Here is an 18,981-nt window from a genome sequence, read left to right as displayed (position 1 = left end):
AATCACTTCTGAGAAGCTATAGTAGGCAGGATAGGATAACTTGATGGCTTCCCCTAAAATGCCCATCTGTATCATTTTAATTTCATTTTCAATAAAAACTGATTTGCAAAATTACTGGTAGAAGCCTGGTTTTGAGTTCTAGAATGGGTGAAGATTACATATGTCAAAAGATTGGTTTAGTGAAAATAAGTGTTCCAAAAGCCATTTTCTGGTTAAATAAATAAACTTACCCTATCCCTATTACTTACCGAGAATACTAATTATTATGTTATTCTGTTGATTTAATCAGAAACATTTCTAATTCTGGATTAGCAAGTTTTGAAAAAGCATTTAGTATTAGAATATTTTATGAAAATTATGGTAATGAGACAAATAGTTCTGTACATACCTATGTTTAATATATTTTTTGGGATTAAATAATCTAATTATCCAAAACGTTAGCTTTACTATTTATTTCTTGTCACTGCTAACATTTTTATACATAAGAAAAATTACCACACAAAATATTGTTAAAGTTAAATTTTAATTTCTTCTTCCTTTTTCTAACTCTAGAATCAACTTCACACCTTTAATGATGTGTGTAATAATGAATCATTGGTTTCAGACACAGAAACGTAAGTAGGAACATTATTTTGAGTACTTATGTTTAAACACACTAGATAACTGTAAGGCTTCTCATATACAATTTTTTACATTTTAGAGTGTGCACAGTATGAACATTCTGAGATGCTTCTCAGAAATATCCTCGTCAGAGGCTCCATTCAAATTACCTTTTAAATAGAAATTTTAAAAACATTTTTTATATATTTCATATGTTTTCTCCTGGCTCTTTTAGAAGATAGTTTTCAAGGCAGCTTGTGAGGCTATACAGGAAAAATACAAATATTGAAGTAATAAAATTATTAATGTTTAGCAGCATAGCAGCCATTTGTCTTCGAAATGCTGTGCAAACATGAATTAATTAATCACACCACTCCTATAAGATTAGGTAAGTATTATTATCCACATTTTACAGATGTGATAACTGAGATACAGAAATAATATGACTTGCCCAATAACCAGGATTACAATTCAGGAGTTTCTGGCTATTACTCCTACACTTAGTCCTCTACTAGACCATGCTGCCACAGCTGTTTGTTTTTCTTGGAAGTTCTTGTTTGTATATTTCAGATATATTAAGACACAAAATTGTGTATAATTAGACTTTTTTTTTCAACCAGCACCCAGGAAGAGAAGCAAAGTTCACAATGTTTCATGTTTGGAATTACTTTCTAATGATTAAATATATATGCTTTATATGCAAATGTAATGTGATCTTTGTATCTCTTTGAAACGTTAATGGTTTGTATAGTACGTGGTCAAAATCGCATCTTTGGACATGTGGAGTTAAAATTAGAAACTGGATTCTCCTTAAAATATTTTGCATATTTAAAATCAATAGGTTAACATTAGATGTTAGCAATGAGACGAGATATTGAAGCTTTAAATGTTACTTTATAGCTATATGGATTGTGTGAATAAACCCACATCTAACTGTGAATTTTACAATTAAATTCCGTAAAACATTTACATTTTACTTGAGCCACGCTCTTTAAAAATATATATATATTCTTCCTTTTTGATGTTTATGTATTTTAAGAATGAGGTAAATTCAGGATCTCTTCCCCACTAACAGTAAAATCCATTATAATAGCAACACTAACTTGATTTCAGTATGGATATACAGAGTTTATTTGATATTATGTATTATTGTTGTTTCTGTTACAGTAATACCTACTTACTCTGTTGATGTTGCTGAGGCTTAACACATTACGTTGTATGTCCCACATAAATAGTAACTTTAATGCTTCAAAATCTTTCCTACCAATAGATTGGTGACTATTCACCCCCCACTCCTCAAATGGAGCATTTTCCCTACCACATTATAAACATGTTAAATTTTGGATTTTAAGTTATTTTATCACATCTCTGGTTGAAACCACTGTAGTTAATTTAAAAAAAGAAAAAGAATAAATAATAGTTGTTTTGCTATGCATTTTGCCCCTCACCTCTGCACAAAATCAAATACCTGAGTACTTAAAAAAAAATAAAAAAAAAAATACAGTTTTGAGATGTAACAATGACCTTTTTGGGTCTAATGCTTACACCATGCTTAGTGTAAACAAAAACTCTGGTTGAAATCCTGATTCCTTTGAACTCAGTGAAAATTTTGACATTGATTTCAGAGGGGCCAGGATTGTGCTCCATATGAATGTCCCCAAATGTTCTACCAACCCGCTCCATTCCTGATCTGAAGAAACTTTGTTATTCCAATCCTGAGCCTTCGTTGAGCAGAGGACTACCAACTTTATATCAAACTGTGTGTTGGTTTTCTGAAGCAGACAAATGTCCATGGTAATCTAATGTCTAAGTAATCACTTTTGGCTAAATTTTTTCCCCCATGTCTTTGGACATAGAGTTAATAGGTGAAAATGGGTATGAGTCCATTCTGCTGCCTCACCATCTTCCCTCTGTTAATTTTAAAACAATTTTTATTTTAGTATGTTGGAGAAAATAAAGTGTAAGAGTCATGCTTTTAAAGTAGGGCCATTGCATATCTGCATAATGTATTAATGTAATTTGGGTAGAAATCCATTGGATTGACTGCATTCTTCCGAAGAGTTACATTGAACCAAAGTTCTGTAGTTGTACTCACACACTGGTCCAATGGGCGTTCACTTTTCTGTTCCTCAGGAATGATATTTGTATTTCAAAAAGCTCGATGGTGTGTACAGGCAGAGTGAGTGTTATAAGAACATGGCCGTATTTAGGGCTTGTGCACAATACAAAGATTTTGAGACAGAATTTCACTACTTTAGGCTGTTTTACTGGTCTGGTATGTCTGCAACTCTCTATTTCCCACTCTTGTTCCTGGCAGGCTGAGAGCAGATGAGCGCTCATATGGCTGGCCTCAATTCTGCCCATTTCCTCATCCTCTCTGCTTAGTCCTGTCAGGCCCAAGACCCACCTAGTATCACACACTGGTGTCATCTGCTGGAACACACCATGAATGACACACAATGTATTAAAAATAAAACTTTAATTTTAAAAAGTTAGCAAGAAACCATTTAATAATAAACATAACAAAAAAACTAGCTGTCCAGTTTTCTGTCAAATGAAAAGAATAGAGGAAAAGATAATTAGACTTTTACAGCAGTTAACTCTTCTACTATGTTTAACCTATTCTTGCTCTAGGAGAATCAGGGAGAAGTATTGTACTTGCCCTTCAAAGGGGCTGATATATTCAGCAAGATGATCTATATTATCTTAAGGCTGAAGGAAATAAGAGCAGTATCTTTTGCTCTGCCCCCTCCCCCCTTCCTTTTGAAAAAAAATTCCTTTATTCAAGTATCAGACTATTCTCAGCAGCAGTCAGGGGGCCAGTTTTGGGTATTACTCTGTTGGCAAAGGCATTTTATAGCAGATTGTCATTTTAAAGGACTGCAGCTCAACCAAAAGACCTCTTATTCTGTATCTCTGATAAGAACATAAGAACGGCCATACTGGGTCAGACCAGTGGTCCATCTAGCCCAATATCCTGTCTTCTGATAGTGGCCAGTGCCAGGTGCTTTAAAGGGATGAACAGAACATGGCAGTTTTGAGTGGTCCAGTCCCGTCTTCTGATAGTTGGAGTTTTAGGGACACTGGGAGCATGGGGTTGCGTCCCTGACCATCTTGGCTAATAGCCATTGATGAACCTATCCTCCATGAACTTACCTGATCCCAATGGCTACTTCATTCTGTTAGAAGCAGTAGTTTTTATGTATTTTTGATGTGTCACCTGTAATTGTGGGTCCAAGCCATTTTTAAATTCTGTTCATCTTTGGGACCACTTATCCCGTTTTATTTCTTCCAGCCAGTCCATCACAATGTACTACTCCTGGAAATGTAGAAAATGGCTGACCCCACAGTTCAATGTAATATTTTACTCTCATCTCATTTTCCTCTCTCTCTTCAGGGGTTCTTCTAATAAGAAATTGTTGAATGAAGAAGCACTACTCTTATTCAGCTAGAAATAATAAAATGAATGGCAGTGTCTTACAGAGGGAAAAATGTTTATTTCCATTGTTTACTCATTTTAGAGTAAAAAAGGAGGTCTAAGAGCTATTCTGGACCTTTGTAATCTCAACATGTTTACCAGAAGGGGTGACATTTTGCATTGAGTCCCTGGTCATGCTTATTCTTTTCCTGTACTCTTCAGGATGTATTTGGAACTGTCAACCTTTGAGATTTCTGCTTCTGTATCGTGATACGATGGATTCACAGCAAATATCTTCGGTTCCTTTTAAGAGCCAACCATTAGTAGCTCAGACTTTTTCTATTTGGGATGGCTATAACATCAGGAGTCCTTACCAAGTGTTTGGCAGTGGTAGTTGTCCACTTTCCTCAGCATGGATTGCCCATTTTCCCCTACCCAGACAATCCAAAGGATTTTCTGTTGAGGGTGTGATTTGGCCTTTACATGTCATTTTCTGTCTGTTTCTGTATATAGGACAAAGATCAACTTTCCAGCCCCCAGAGACCTTTTTTATAGACACTACCCTGGCTTCTTTTAGACCATTTTCTAGAGTTACAGAAGGCACTCCTGATGGCAAGATTTCAGTCATTATGGACATTCAGATCTTTTCTCAGACTTTTGTATCTCTTTGACTCTCTTTTCAGGGTTAAAGGATTGGTGCTGACTTAGCATGCTGTGTTGATCAGCTGTGTACAATGTCAAGTTGCAGTTTTCCTGGGTCTGTCACAATTTCATTGAGTTAGTGGTCTCTATCTCACAATGTGCTCATAGGGATGCCATTAATTTAGCCATTCTTGGCGTTTATGATAGAGACAGATTTAGTAGAGTTAAGGATGAGAAAGCCATCTGGGTCACTGTAGAATACATAGGCTATTGAAGCTGAAAGAGACCAGACTGTATATGAGTATCTTGGAATGCTGGTCCTCAGAACTTTGCCATCAATCAGTGGGAAAATGTTCAAAGTTTCCATGGATGATGATAACGCTGAAAGTGCCATTTAAACTAGCAAAGGGAAGCTTTCTCTTTTTTCCTCTGGACACTGTCATTGTGTGGGAATAGTGTATCCAGAAAGATATTTCCTTTTGCTTGTCACTTGGCAGGCAGTCAAGGAGAATTTAATTGAGTGGGCTCCCCAGGTGTGGTAAACTTATTTGATGGCAATGTCACAAGAGACCCTCTTTTGTTCTCTGGTTTTGTCAGACTGCCCTTTCAAATGGAAAATAGAGTTCTTCACCTGGTTGCATAGACTGTGGGTCTTTAACACCAGAAGGTTTTGAGAGTTCAGTGGTTGTGAGATGGGTCTTGTTGGAGCCCATGAACCATTGTCCAGGAAAGTATATGGTTGTAACTAGAATTCTTTGAGGGGGTCAACAAACATGTGGACAAGGGTGATTTTCAGAAAGACTTTGAAAAGGTCTCTTACCAAAGGCTCTTAAGCAAAATAAGCTGTCATGGGATAAGTGGGGAAGTCCTCTCATGGATCAGCAACTGGTTAAACGATAGGGTAAACAAAGGGTAGGAATAAATGGACAGTTTTCAGAATGGAGAGAGGTAAATAGTGATGTCCCCCCAGGGATCTGTACTGGGACCAGTGCTATTCAGCATATTCATAAATGATCTGGAAAAAGGGGTAAACAGTGAGGTGGCAAAATTTGCAGATGATACAAAACTGCTCAAGATAGTTAAGTCCCAAGCAGACTGCAAAGAGTTACAAAGGGATCTCAGAAAGCTTAGTGATTTGGCAACAAAATGGCAGATGAAATTCAATGTTGATAAATGCAAAGTAATGGTCATCTCATCTCAAAAAAGATATATTGGAATTGGAAAAGGTTCAGACAAGGGCAACAGAAATGATTAGGGGCCTGGAACAGCTTCCATATGAGGAGAGATTAATAAGACTGGGACTTCTCAGCTTGGAAAAGAGAAGACTAAGGGGGATATGATAGAGGTCTATAAAATCATGACTGTTGTGGAAAAAGTAAAAAGGAAATGTTATTTACTCCCTCTCAGGGCTGGGGGAGGGGCGCCTCTCCCCATCTGCGCTGTCCTTGATAGCATGCTGTGCGGCCGCGCACCTTGGAACTTAGCTTCTGATCCTAGATCATATACCTAGAGATAATAGTCTCTTGATTGTCTCTTCCTGTAGTTACATTGATGTTAGTGGCTATTTCAGCTTTTCAGCATCTTATTCAAGGAACTGTCTCATCTATGACAGCATGTGAAATCCAAGCTTTCCTACTAGGCTTTCCTGTTGTACTTTTCACAAACAACATGTAGTGAATGATACATTTCTGAGTTTCATCTGAACATTCTTTTCCCCCCCAAGTCTCATAGAATGCCTGTGGAAGCTAGACTGTATAAATTAGATGTCAGAAGAGCTTTGATTTATTACTTGGACAAAATCAAGCTCTTTTGAAATTTATCTGATTTATTTGTGTTCTTCTGGGAGAAGTCAAAAGGGAGAGCAGTTTCTGTTCTGTTCAAAATGGATAAAACTCTCTCATCCAAACATGTTGTGAGTAGAGTTCCATGACATTTAAGGAGTTAGCCGCTTTCACAGTAGCCACAGTATTTAATCAAGACTTTTTAAAATGCCTCCAGTTGGTGAAAGTCAAGCTCTTTGTGTTTAAGTCTTTGCTGTTCATCTGCCATCCCAAATGCTAAATCCTAAAAACACTGCTGATATGCCATATTCTTCCCAAATTCTGTTGTTGTAAACATGTCATTTGTAGAATACCATAGTTTGTACAGTTATTTGTGTATTATAGGGAGATAATTCTCCAGAATGTTTACCAAAAGGGGTAATGTCATACTTTTGACTTATTAGCATGAAATGGTGAAAGCTGAAGAAATATTTTTTTAAGATGTTACATGTGAATTTGTACTGGAAATTGAGCTATTACTTATTTTATTAATCTTGTCTGAACTGTAATGATATAACATAATCATAGAATGCCTCTAGATTTGTAAAGCATTCTAGAAGAAATAAAATACCAATTACCGGTACACACCTCCTTGCAGTTTAGCTAAAAATTAGATTAAAAATAAACCCTTTTCAATCTAACTTTGAAAATAGATTGAGAGTCAGAGTAGAGAAATAGTCTGGAAGAGAGTTCTAGAATTAAGAGGTATTTTAGTGATAATCATAATACTTTAACATTTATATAGTGCTTTAAATTTGCAAGATATTTGACAAATATTAGCGACATGCAACATCCTAAGGAGAGAAGTGGTAAATGTCCTCCAGTTATCTGAAGTTTATTGGTGTCCCCCAAGAACTTTATATAATCAGAATTGCACTGTCAGATTTCAACAGCTAGAAACAAAAGAGAACTGTAGAAGAAAATATGTATATCAGAAATACAGTATTACAATTTTGCATTAACTTTTATTTGTGCTCAATGGAATGATCTCATGTTTAAAGTGTCTGATTGATAAAAGTTGTCTGGTAACAGTATTTTGAAACATGGTAATAAGTAAAACTGAACAAATTCACTTTATCCATTAATGTTAAGGACTATCATTGCAACATTTTTTTCTACATTAAGTTCAAGATAGTGGTCATTTGAAACTGGGAAAGAATGACAGGATGTCTTCTAGTTGAATATCAGACAATCATTTTGGAGAGAATGAGAATTAAATGTGTATTATTTCCAGACAAAAGTGAAACTTTGAACCCTTTGTCTAGAAGAAAATTCCTGCAGATAATGAATAAATAGTGAGAAGCAGTGGACTGATGTGAAGCCTGGGGAACTCCTATACCATGATAGAAGGCAGAATGAGTCAATTGCAAACTTACTCCTTGTACTTACAAAATAAATAAATATACACACAAAAGAAACCCAGAATAGAAAATGGAAAGGACAGTTGTCATGATAATTAGGCACTTACTTCAGACCTTTCACTGTGTTTTCATTTATTATATATGTATAGGCTGTTCTTTGGTGCTCATCTGTGAAGCATCTGAGCGCCTCATGTTCATTTAATGAACTAATCTTCCATAAAACACCATAAAGTGAGAAGTGTTGTTATCCTCATTTGACAAATGTTATATTTAAGGAAAGTTTGTTTACACTAGGACTGTAGCAAATGGAGAGAAGTTCAGTTTATGTGCTACAGACAATGACTTTTCTCTTGTACTTATCAGTGTAACCCCACTCAGATTAGTGGAATTAAATCATGATGGAGTTAAATCTAAATCAGGGTTTACATTTACATTTTAATAAATTGTGTTAATTTAATGTGGAAACAAAGATTACATTTATTAATTTACATTTATGTGAGTGTGTCCTTTAACCTTGTTTAATAGAGTGGACCACAGTTTTGCTAACTGGATACTTACTAATCAACAACACCTGAAAGATCATGTGGCAGTAGGGATAGCAACTACCTCAAATGAGTAAAGAAAAAAATAAAATACCTGGAAAAAGATATCTTCTTAAACTGTAGTTAAAGTAGACTATTAGCATCATATAAAATAATTTTAACTGTAGAGTTAACATAATAAATTACAAAATATAGACCATCCATTTTGGCGTGGATGGTTTTACCTTTTTGTGTCAATGAAATATTTGGAAGGGCCTATCAGCTGATTATATAGCTGGTGAAAGCACAGGATTAGTGTACAAACTATGGCTCATGCCTGTAATTGTGAGGACTCCCTCCTCTGTAATCCAAGAAAACAGAGGATTTCTGTAAATTCTAAGAGAAGAATGATTTCTGGCTAAGCTAGAAGGAGGACAGGAGACACTGGATGTGGTTTAATTAGGCCACAACTTTAGTTGTGTACCCAGGAGATAAAAGTATGCAGTGCAGATATTTCCATAATCATTTCAATATATACCCAGGACATTTCCATCAGCCCTTACCCATCCTGGTTCCCAGCCAAGCCACTGCCGGGACCTCACCATCGCTCAAATGAGGGTTAATGCAGACTATAAAGGAAGGGGGGGATTGGCCCCCTACCATACCAGTCATAGGAGCCCTGAACCCCCTCCCAGGACCCCCTGCCTCTAACTGCCCCCGGGACCCCACCCCTACCCAGCCCCCCTGCTCCCAGTCCCCTGACTGCTCTGTCCCCTATCCACACTCCCACCCCTTGACAGGTCTCCCCCCCCCCCGGGACCCCACGCCTATCCAACCTCCCCATTCCCCATCCCCGACCCCTATCCACATCCCCGCCCCCTGACAGGATCCCAGAACCTCTGCCCCATCCAACCGCTCCCTGTTCCCTGGCTGCCCCCAGGGACGCCCCACCCCTTTCCAACCCTCCGGCCCCCTTACCATGCTGCTCAGAACAGCATGTCTGGCAGCCACCCGGCCGGAGCCAGACACGCTGCTGCTCTGCTTGGCAGGAGCGCGCAACTCCGCCGCCCAGAGCACTGCCCGTGCGGCAGCATGGCGACTGGGGAGGGGGGACAGCAGGGGAGGGGTTGGGGGAGAGCCTCCCCGGCCGGGAGCTCAAGGGCCGAGCAAGACAGTCCTGCGGGCCGTAGTTTGCCCACCTCAGGTCTAGCACCTCATAGACATTCAGTCAGTAGGGCTAGTGTCTTAATCAGAAAAAGTTCAAGCAGTCTGTTCTTTTGTCTTAATTGCATCTAGTAAGTCCAGCAATGTTTGTCTAGTACTGATTCTAAAGTATGGTGGATTGATTTAAATTAAAGCAATTTAAATTACTGATTGTAATAATTATTTAAAACACCAAGCAGGAAACCTTGATTTAAATAATCAATTTTAACCTTGTTTTGCATTTGTACTTTTTAGTTATTTTCCTAAAGAGAAGTTGATTCTCATTGGTTGGTAATCATTAAAATATGTTAATTTGCAATGAAATATAGCCTTTAAACGAAATATGATGCCTCTTTTTGATAACTGGGATTCATTATGTGGATACTCATTTATTTAAGCAGTTATATAGCTTAACATACATTTATTCAGATTCTTAATATTTACATTTTTTATGTTAGAAAAAGGTGAATGATGTATTTCTTACTTATTAGATTAATTTTTCACTTGTGATTTATTTCAAGCTTTATTTGGATGGAAAATTAAATTAAAAATGCACAGAATAAGTATTTTAAATTTTGTTAGTTAAATAAAACTACCTTAAATGTTCTGAATACATAAGAAAAAAATTGCCAAAGCATATTTTGCATTTAAAACTAGCTGATGATATATTAAACAAAGTGTTATCTGTACTTGAACTGATTGTTTCTGGTCATCGTTGTCCTTCAAGTTTTTAAACTAGTAGATCTCATCCTCTCACATTAAGCTTTTATTCATATATTGGAGGAGGAAAACAAGCTTTCTTGCTTTTTCAACTCCCAGTTAGTTTCTTAACTTTGAATGAATTAGGCATTGAACTGAACTAGTTGAATAAACTGAAATGAAGAAAATATTTTTTCTGAACCTTCAGAAGAGGCTATTGCTGTGAAAAGCTGGTTTAGCGCCACAGCAAACTCTGGTTCCTCGTACTGGACCAGAATGAGTGACTAAGTGGCCAGTGGTTCAGTGTTTGATTTTCATTAAAATTTCAGCAGCAAACATACACTGCTTAATATTATTTTTATTTAATGTAATAAATTTATAAATAAATTATAGTACGTTTATGCCTTAACATAGGTTATTTCAAATTTAATTTTAAATAGGCTTATTTTTTTTTTAAAAAAAATGTATTTAATTTAAAAAATGCTATTTAAATAAAATAACCCATTTTTTTATTTGAAAAAAAGATAAATTTTTATCCAACCTGTTCTAAGGAGGATAAATGTTTAAAAATTGAGATTCTGATCAGCAATTTAGCATTAATGGGACCTGATGACTTCTTTTGTGACTATTTATTTAAGACATACCTTAATGTTGAATTCCATCAAAGATTTCTTGGTACAGCTCTTTATTAGTACTCATGTACTCTTTAGGCTTTTATCAGTTCCCAGAATGTACTGAAAGTTACTTCATTTATTTAGTGTCCCAGTGACATATCTATATTTGCCCCTACTTTGAAGACTGGCTAGTAGGTGCTCCTTTGAGATGACATCTTGCTATAGAGGCTGGGCTGAGAGGAAAATTAATTACTTGATAGCGTCACAACAATTAATACGTATGAGCACTCTTCATGATCTAGAACAGAGATCTCTTGCAGCTCACATCAAGTCCCACCACCTGTTTCTCAAGGAGTAAAATCATACAGCCAATGGAAGTTATTTCATTGATAATAGAGTTGATGGCTTTGGTCAAATCCTGAGCTGTGTGAACAATGAAACTATGGTCATTTACATGAGCACCTGGGGGTATGTGGATAGGAGTGTGGTCAGGAGGCTTTGAAAGTACTGCTGTTATTTGAAATTGATCAGACTGCGGTGTTACTTGGGTGCATGTATTTACAACATAGATGATTGTAATGACCTCTTCTGGCCTTAAAATCTGTGACTGTATAATGCTCACCTGAAGAGGTTTTGCCTCAGATTCAGTGAGAACGGAACTTGAGCAGTGGATGTTTTTTCCTTCGGTGGATGGGGACTGTCATTTGTGCCTTACTGTCCTCCCTGGACTCCAAGTTTTTTTTGAAAAGCAAACCTGGAGGAAGCAGAACTGATCTTGGTTGCATGAAACTGCCCCAGCCAATCTTGATATTTAAAACTGTTTAGTTTCTCATCCCTCTCCTAGCAGTTTCAGATATCTTGTCACATTGATCCTCCACAGTGCCCGAGGGCCTTGTTTTATGGAAAGAGTACTATCTGATTAGGGTTGCCAACTTTCTTCTCGCACAAAACTGAACGCCATTACCCTCCCCCCCCGCCCCACCCCTCCTCTGAGGCCCTGCCCCCTGCTCATTCCATCCCCCCTCCCTCTGTCACTTGCTCTCCCCACCGTCATGCACTTGCTCATTTTCACCAGGCTGGGTCAGGGGGCTGGGGTGTGGGATGGGGTGAGGGCTCCGGCAGGGGGTGTGGGCTCCAGGGTAAGGCCAGAAATGAGGAGTTCAGAGTGCAGGAGGGGGCTCCAGGCTGAAGCAGTGGGTTGGGATGTGAGAGGGGATGAGGGCTCTGGAGTGGGGCCAGGGATGAGGTGCTTGGGGTGGAGGAGGGGGCTCTGGACTGGGGCTGAGGGTTTTGGAGTGTGGGAGGGGGTTCTGGGATGGGGCAGGGGGTTGAGGTATGGGGGTGTGTGAGGGCTCTGGCTGTGGGGTGGGGCTGGGGATGAGGGGATCGGGGTGTTCCGGGCTGGGGCTGAGTGGTTTGGAGGGCAGGAGGGGGCTCTGGGCTGGGGTAGGGTGTTGGGGTGCGGGGGGTTGTGAGAGCTCTGGCGGGGGGTGTGGGGTTTGGGTGGGGCTGGGGATGAGGGGTTTGGGGTGCAGGAGGGTGCTCCTGGCTGGGATCAAGGGGTTCGGAGGGCAGGAGGGGGATCAGGGCTGAGGCAGGGCGTTGGGGACCAGAAGGGGGTCAGGGGTGTAGGCTCTAGGCGGCGCTTACTTCAAGCAGCTCCCGGAAGCAGCTGCATGTTCCCCTCTCCGGCTCCTATACAGAGGCGCAGCCAGGAGGCTCTGCGCTGTCCTGTCCGCAAGCGCCATATTGGCCACGGTTCCTGGCCAGTGGGAGCTGCAGGGGTGGTGCTTGGGGCTGGGGCAGTGTGTGGAGCCCCCTGGCTGCCACTGCACGTAGGAGCTGGAGGGGGGACAGTGCCCACTGCTTCCCGGGAGCTGCACGGAGGCTAGCAGGGAGCCTGCCAGTCCCGCCATGCCGCCAACCGGACAGGCAATGTCCTGGTCAGCAGTGCTGACCGGAGCCTCCAGGATCCCTTTTCGACCAGGTGTTCCAGTTGAAAACCAAACACCTGGTCACTCTTTAGCTGATAGCTGAGGGGGTAGTCAGTAGATTATGACATCTTGTAATCAGTTACTTCTCATATATTACTTTAGGTGATGGGACATTGTGTTTTCCAAAGGGTATGAGGCTGGTGCGTGTTTTTTCCATAGGTCCTGGAATTACTACATGAAAGGAAAGAGAAGGGCAGGCATTGAGCACTCATTACAAATAGGTTTTGGTGGTGAAGGGTCTGTTGAGGCTTATAATTAGTGACTGGGTTTTTCAGAATAGTTAGGGAATTGACAACCAGCGCTAGGAAATTAAGCTTTACTTGCAGGCTCAGCTCCATGCTGTGCAGACTCTGCCTCCCTCCTTTTTGAGCCTGTGGACTCTTGTTTCCTTACTCTGGGTGATCATCAGGACTGGAGATGTTGAGGCTATAGTAGTGGCCATGAGTGCCTTTCACCCAGATTCCTGTAGCCCACCCCTGTGCACAACCCTTTTACCTGGGTGGTGTGCAGGGAACAGGATTTTACCCCAACAGCACATCAACTACAGTCTGTGCTCTGAACACCAAAATTGTCACACATTGATCCTGATGCCAGAATCTTGGCAAACAAATTGGTCCATCTGCTTGTGTGGGAGGAACAAGGTTATATGTGTTAGTTTCCAGACTGGCGGGAACTCAGTTTTTAGTTAGGAAAATTCAATCCCCTTATCTCATTCTATTTGACAGTTTATTTTTTTGATTGGCTGTTGGCAGAGATCCATTCTGTTATGGATGAAACTAAAATGTGATTTTGAAAGTGTCTAAATACCGTGCATGTGTAATTAACTAGGTGCATCGTCATGTAAATAACACAGACTTTAAAAACTGTGTGAATTGCTATTTCAGCAAGTTTTGATGAGAAGGGAAAGTTTAAAAATTGCTCCCCTAGAAAAGTAATTTATATAACTCCTACTTTTGAAAATACTTGTCAATACCAGCTGAACACATTTCAGATTCAAAAATAGTTTTCTTATAATTGTGAATATACAAATAAAATTGAGTAGAAGAACACTGTATTAGGGAAATGATTTAATATGCAATATAGACAAATAAAGAATTTATATACATATCAATACTCTTTTTCATATGTAGGTCCATTGCAAAAGAGCTTGCAGACTGGCTTATCAGCAACAATGTGGTTGAGCATATTTTTGGACCAAATTTACATATTGAGGTTTGTGTAAAATAATCTGATTTTTCCTGTATTTATGGAGGAGTAATTCTTTGTTCTGTTAAATCTATCCTAAATATGTTCTCTCTTTGCAGATCATCAAACAGTGCCAAGTGATTCTCAATTTTCTTGCAGCTGAAGGGCGACTTAGTACTCAGCACATAGACTGCATTTGGGCAGCGGCGCAGGTATACAAAATATTTATATTTGTGAGAAGGAAATAAAATAGCCAGTTGAATTCCATTTGGTCTTAGATTCACAAAGCAATGTTTCTTACTCTTTCCTGTTTGTCATTTACCATACTAGTGCAGGATATGCCATACAGTCATCTCCACAACTTGAGTAAGATATGCAGATTTTCCAATACTGCATCTACACTAGCAAATTTTGCACCTCTGATTTGTTACAGGCACAGCTCCACCAGTGATAGCAATGATGGAAGCTGTAGGGTGCGGCTCATGCGTTTTTACTACTGTGTTGTCTAGTGAAACTGAGTCCTTTGTGCACAATAATTTACCACTGGTAGCGGTACTCTGGAAAACTGTGGCTGTGATAATTACTACTGGAAAGCAACCCTAAAATTTGAAGTTGTAGAAAACTGTGAGATGTGGTATTGAATTTTCTCTTGGCTATATTGAGAACAAACTATTTTTCAAGGTTTTCGTTCAGAAAGATAGACCATATTTGCTGTCTTGTTTGAATTATTATGATGTTTTCAATAATTCAGTAATTGTTTTCAATCATTCTTTTTTTGTTTGAGATTTGAGTGATGCAGACATTTGTGTATTCTGATACGAACACACACACACAATGTGCAAGGAAAAAAACCTCAGTGAAGTGCAGAGAAATGAATAAAGATTGAGATATATTTGATTACAAGCAAAAAAAGTATGACTTGGGAGTGCTTTTAAATTTATTATAATTTTGGGCTATAATAAATTTTTCTGTTTTCAAGAATATTTTTCATTTGTTTTATTCTGACACCAGAATAGATATATTAAAACCTATATGTGTATATTTTTATGCTTTATTAGTTTCCATAGAACTGGGCACCGATGGCTTCTTGTGTTATTAATTACTGTAAGTTGGTTTTGAATGAAAGCTGCAATTAGATTGTCTGAAGAAGGTTGCTAGTGCTTTCTTTATGAAACATTTCCCAAGGTCACTCCTCAAAATGTATTTTAAAATGCCATTTATTAAAATAGTGTTAATGAAAATTAAGGCCTACATTTGTTTAATTAATAACACATTTCTGCAGTTTGAAATATCAGTTTTTTTTCTTCATAGCTAATAATGGGTGTGGCTCTTTGGCAGACTGTGTTAATCAAATGTAGAGCGTCCATACCATCTCTCTGTGGTTATCTCCTGATTTCTTTCTCCCATTTTCCTTCCTTATACACCTGTTTTCCTTTTCTCGCTACACGGACTTTTGGGCAAGCACTCCAGTTCCATAGTACTATTGGAATCCTGGGTTTAGACATGAGTGTTGTTGCTGTTGTACTTGTCAAGGCTCTTTTATATTCATGCAGCTCCATGGAGGTAGCAAGGAAGATAAACTGCCATTTTTAACTTTAAAAAAATCTCTTAGCAGAGCAGCACTATTCCAAAGAGCTTAAAAGGGACAAGAAATGATGTTTTATCTTTATTACTGCTTCCCCATATAATAGTTAAATCAGTGCGAAAGGGCCTGACCCATGGATAGTAGCAGAAACACATTGGCATTAGAGTTTAAGGCTACAGAACTCTGGGAATTGTGCTGCTTGTTCAAAAAGTAGAGATTGAAGGAAGACTAAGACGGAGAGGGAATGACCGAATCCTGGGACTGCAGAAAGGAGATCTAGGCTGAAAGCATCATTTGTATTTAATTAATGTACTAAGCCAAATAACTTCTCCACTTTCAAGAGTAACATTATCAATGCTGCAGCTTCACTGCCTAGATTAGAAGAGAGCTGAAAGATCTATTTAAAACTTAGCATTTTATTTTTGATATAATTTTTAAGTTATAGCCTACTTTCATTGTTGCTTTCACATACAGTAACTACATCAGTATCAGTAGGTCTCATCCATTGGCAGAAGTTTAAGCTGCAGCTGTTAATTAGCTCTTAAGTCTGCATTTCTTGCCTTTTGTGTGTTTAATTTCCCATGCATAAAGTTGCATTAATGTATTTTTCATAGAATTGCATTGTGTGTATTCTGTTAAGTAGGGAAATAAAGATGAAAAAAGCCCTCTGAACTGCTGAAATAGGGATTGGAACTAGAAACTTTTTTCAAGTTTAAATTTGGTGTTTGTTATCAGTGCTCACTAAATATAAAAGAAACTTCCCTTAACAATAGTATAATTCCAGATATGAGACTTAATTCTTTCTTTGCTTCTTGTTCAAAAAGATTCAATTTTTGCTATAAGAACCTAGCAGGTCTAAACTGCTGCTCTGAAAAGAGTTTAGAACAGGGTTTCTCCACCTGTGGGTCCGGACCCAAAATTCGGTCACCAGAATGTTTCAAAGGATTGCATGGCAGCTCCTGTCCCACAGGGATGTCTGGGCTCGCCCCCTGCTCCAGCCACTGGGTAATAAAACCTCTTGGGGTTCCAGCACCACTCAGATTTGGCCCAGCCGTCATGATAATGAAAGTCCTGGTAGGCCAAATTTAAATGAGAGGTACTGCAACCCCATGAACCGGGTCACCTGTTAAAGATCTGTTTGATTATTAACTAAGGTTCTGATCTTGCAATCACATAAGAACATGCATAATTTTATACATATGAGTAGTTCCATTGGCGTCAGTGTGACTATTCATGTGAATAAAGTTATGTATATGGTTAAGTGATTGCAGGATTGGGGCACAAAGTTGAAAAGGAGTGCATATCGATTTGATACTAGCTTTTGTCAAGGACAGATGGTTTTTTAACTATTCTTTCAATTCCAGTAATGTACATGTTAGAAATCTCATACAATAAAAGATGCAAATTAATTTCAGTTAGGTGCTGATGAGAAAAATGTCAGTCTTATTCAATGTATCTGAAAATAGTGAAATTATGTCTCTTAAGGGAAAACTGGATCCTACTCTTATTTTGATACCTTTATTTATTTGACGGCTGTAATGATTTTTTTTTTTAGAAAAGCAATACTTTTATAAAAATGGCATTAGAGAAGTTGAGAGCTAAGGCATCTCTTGTCCCTCCTTCTTCAGCCTCTAAATTGTGACATAAATCTCTTTTTCTTAAATTGTACATCTTGACTTTTACTCTCCTTGGATGAAATTCACCCTTGTGTAGATAATTTGCACCATTTTATTCCCACTTGACTCCTATGCAGACCAGTGACTGCCCCCCACTCATTTTTCTCTTTTAGGCTGATGGTAAAATGGAAGTCAGTTTTTTTTTTTTTTTTTAAATTATATATTTTTGAAGTACATACTTGCTAACCTAAATCCAGAGCCTATTATACTATTGTGTATTTCATTTATTGAGTATTTGATCCATACAAAAATATATTAATCCTTCAAAGCAAAAGTGAAAGTTGGGAGCATATTCATGCAACACTTTGAAGTCAACTTTCCATTGTTTTGCCTTGAGCACTGTCACTTTCTGGTGCAATAGGAGGTTCCATTGAAAAAGTCAGTCACTACTATTTCTGTAGTAATTAAAAACAGTTTTGATAAATTCTGTTTTATAGTTTACGTCTTAATTTATAGTGCCTTCATTTGCATTCACCACTGTTAATATCAAATGTAAATACTCTTTTGTCCCTTAGGAATTTATATACAAAACTTAATTGATTTAATTTATAGTTACATCAAAAATGCAGAATAAGTTCTAAACAATTTTCTTTAATCTCCCCAAAACTCTTATAACCTTAAAACTAAGCAGGAGTTCAGTGATTTTGTATGTCATGTTACCAAAATTCACGTGCTTGGAAATGAGAAGCTAGGTTAAATAAAAACTGAAGGTTTGATACTACTCAGAATTGTTTTTGAATGATAAAGCTGCGTGAGAATTTTTATGTGAAGAAGCTTTTTAATGAAGACAATTTTATGAATGTTTGAATAACTCTTATAAAAACGTTATTTTCCTCTCTCTCATGTCTTTTTGTTTGTATTTTGTAGCTGAAACATTGTAGTCGCTATATACATGATCTGTTTCCTTCATTAATCAAGAACTTGGACCCTGTCCCGCTTAGACATCTTCTTAATCTAGTCTCAACTCTTCATCCAAGTGCTCATACTGAACAGGTAAAAACAAAAAAACCCCTGAAGTACAATAGTACATGTTTTAACTTCTTCAATATCATTTGTGACAAGAAAAAGAAAATATACATGATATTGTCTCATTGGACATGTAAAGTCTGTTTCTCTTCATAATTCTTATAATATGGGAATACGCAATAATGTACTGAATAGGATTTTTGTGCTGAATAGGATTTTTGTGCTGCATCTTAAATTAGCCTTTCTGGCTTTTAAATTTTGATATATATTTAGAAGTTGATAAAATTCCTTAAGTTTAATATTGGACATTTCTCCATTTTGTATAACAAAGCATTCACTTGTTTTCATGAGTTATTTACTTTCATGTTCCATTGTATTGGAGTGCAGAAGAAGCAACAAGTGTATCTTTTGCATTGAAAACCAATTGCTTTTTCATTGTACTATAATCTGGTTTTGTTTATAGACCTTATATTTGGCATCAATGCTTATAAAAGCACTGTGGAATAATGCACTAGCAGCTAAGGCCCAGTTATCAAAACAGAGTTCATTTGCATCTTTACTCAGTACTAATCTACCCATGGGAAATAAGAAAGGTGAGTATATATTTTGCAGTGTAATGTTTATGTATTGTTCCAAAGTAGATATTACAGTTCAGTCTTTGATTTTTAATCAATCAGTGCTAACTGGTAACTTTGAA

The 18,981-nt window shown here is 37.9% G+C and overlaps 1 protein-coding gene across 1 annotated transcript in view; it reads left to right on the top strand.

The window, feature by feature from the left end:
- The window catches only part of USP34 (ubiquitin specific peptidase 34), a 278,527-nt gene that overhangs the window by 67,548 nt on the left and 191,998 nt on the right, over nt 1-18,981 (top strand). Inside the window, exons 8-12 of the mRNA XM_065400557.1 lie at nt 553-614; nt 14,003-14,084; nt 14,177-14,269; nt 18,186-18,311; nt 18,748-18,877. Of these exons, the coding sequence (XP_065256629.1) occupies nt 553-614; nt 14,003-14,084; nt 14,177-14,269; nt 18,186-18,311; nt 18,748-18,877 (493 nt within the window). The remainder of the gene's footprint in view (nt 1-552; nt 615-14,002; nt 14,085-14,176; nt 14,270-18,185; nt 18,312-18,747; nt 18,878-18,981) is intronic.

This window comes from Emys orbicularis, chromosome 3 (assembly GCF_028017835.1).
Source record: "Emys orbicularis isolate rEmyOrb1 chromosome 3, rEmyOrb1.hap1, whole genome shotgun sequence".
In the NCBI taxonomy this organism is placed as follows: domain Eukaryota; kingdom Metazoa; phylum Chordata; order Testudines; family Emydidae; genus Emys; species Emys orbicularis.
The sequence above is the reverse complement of the archived record's forward strand: the minus strand, read 5'-3'. Positions and strand labels throughout refer to the sequence as shown.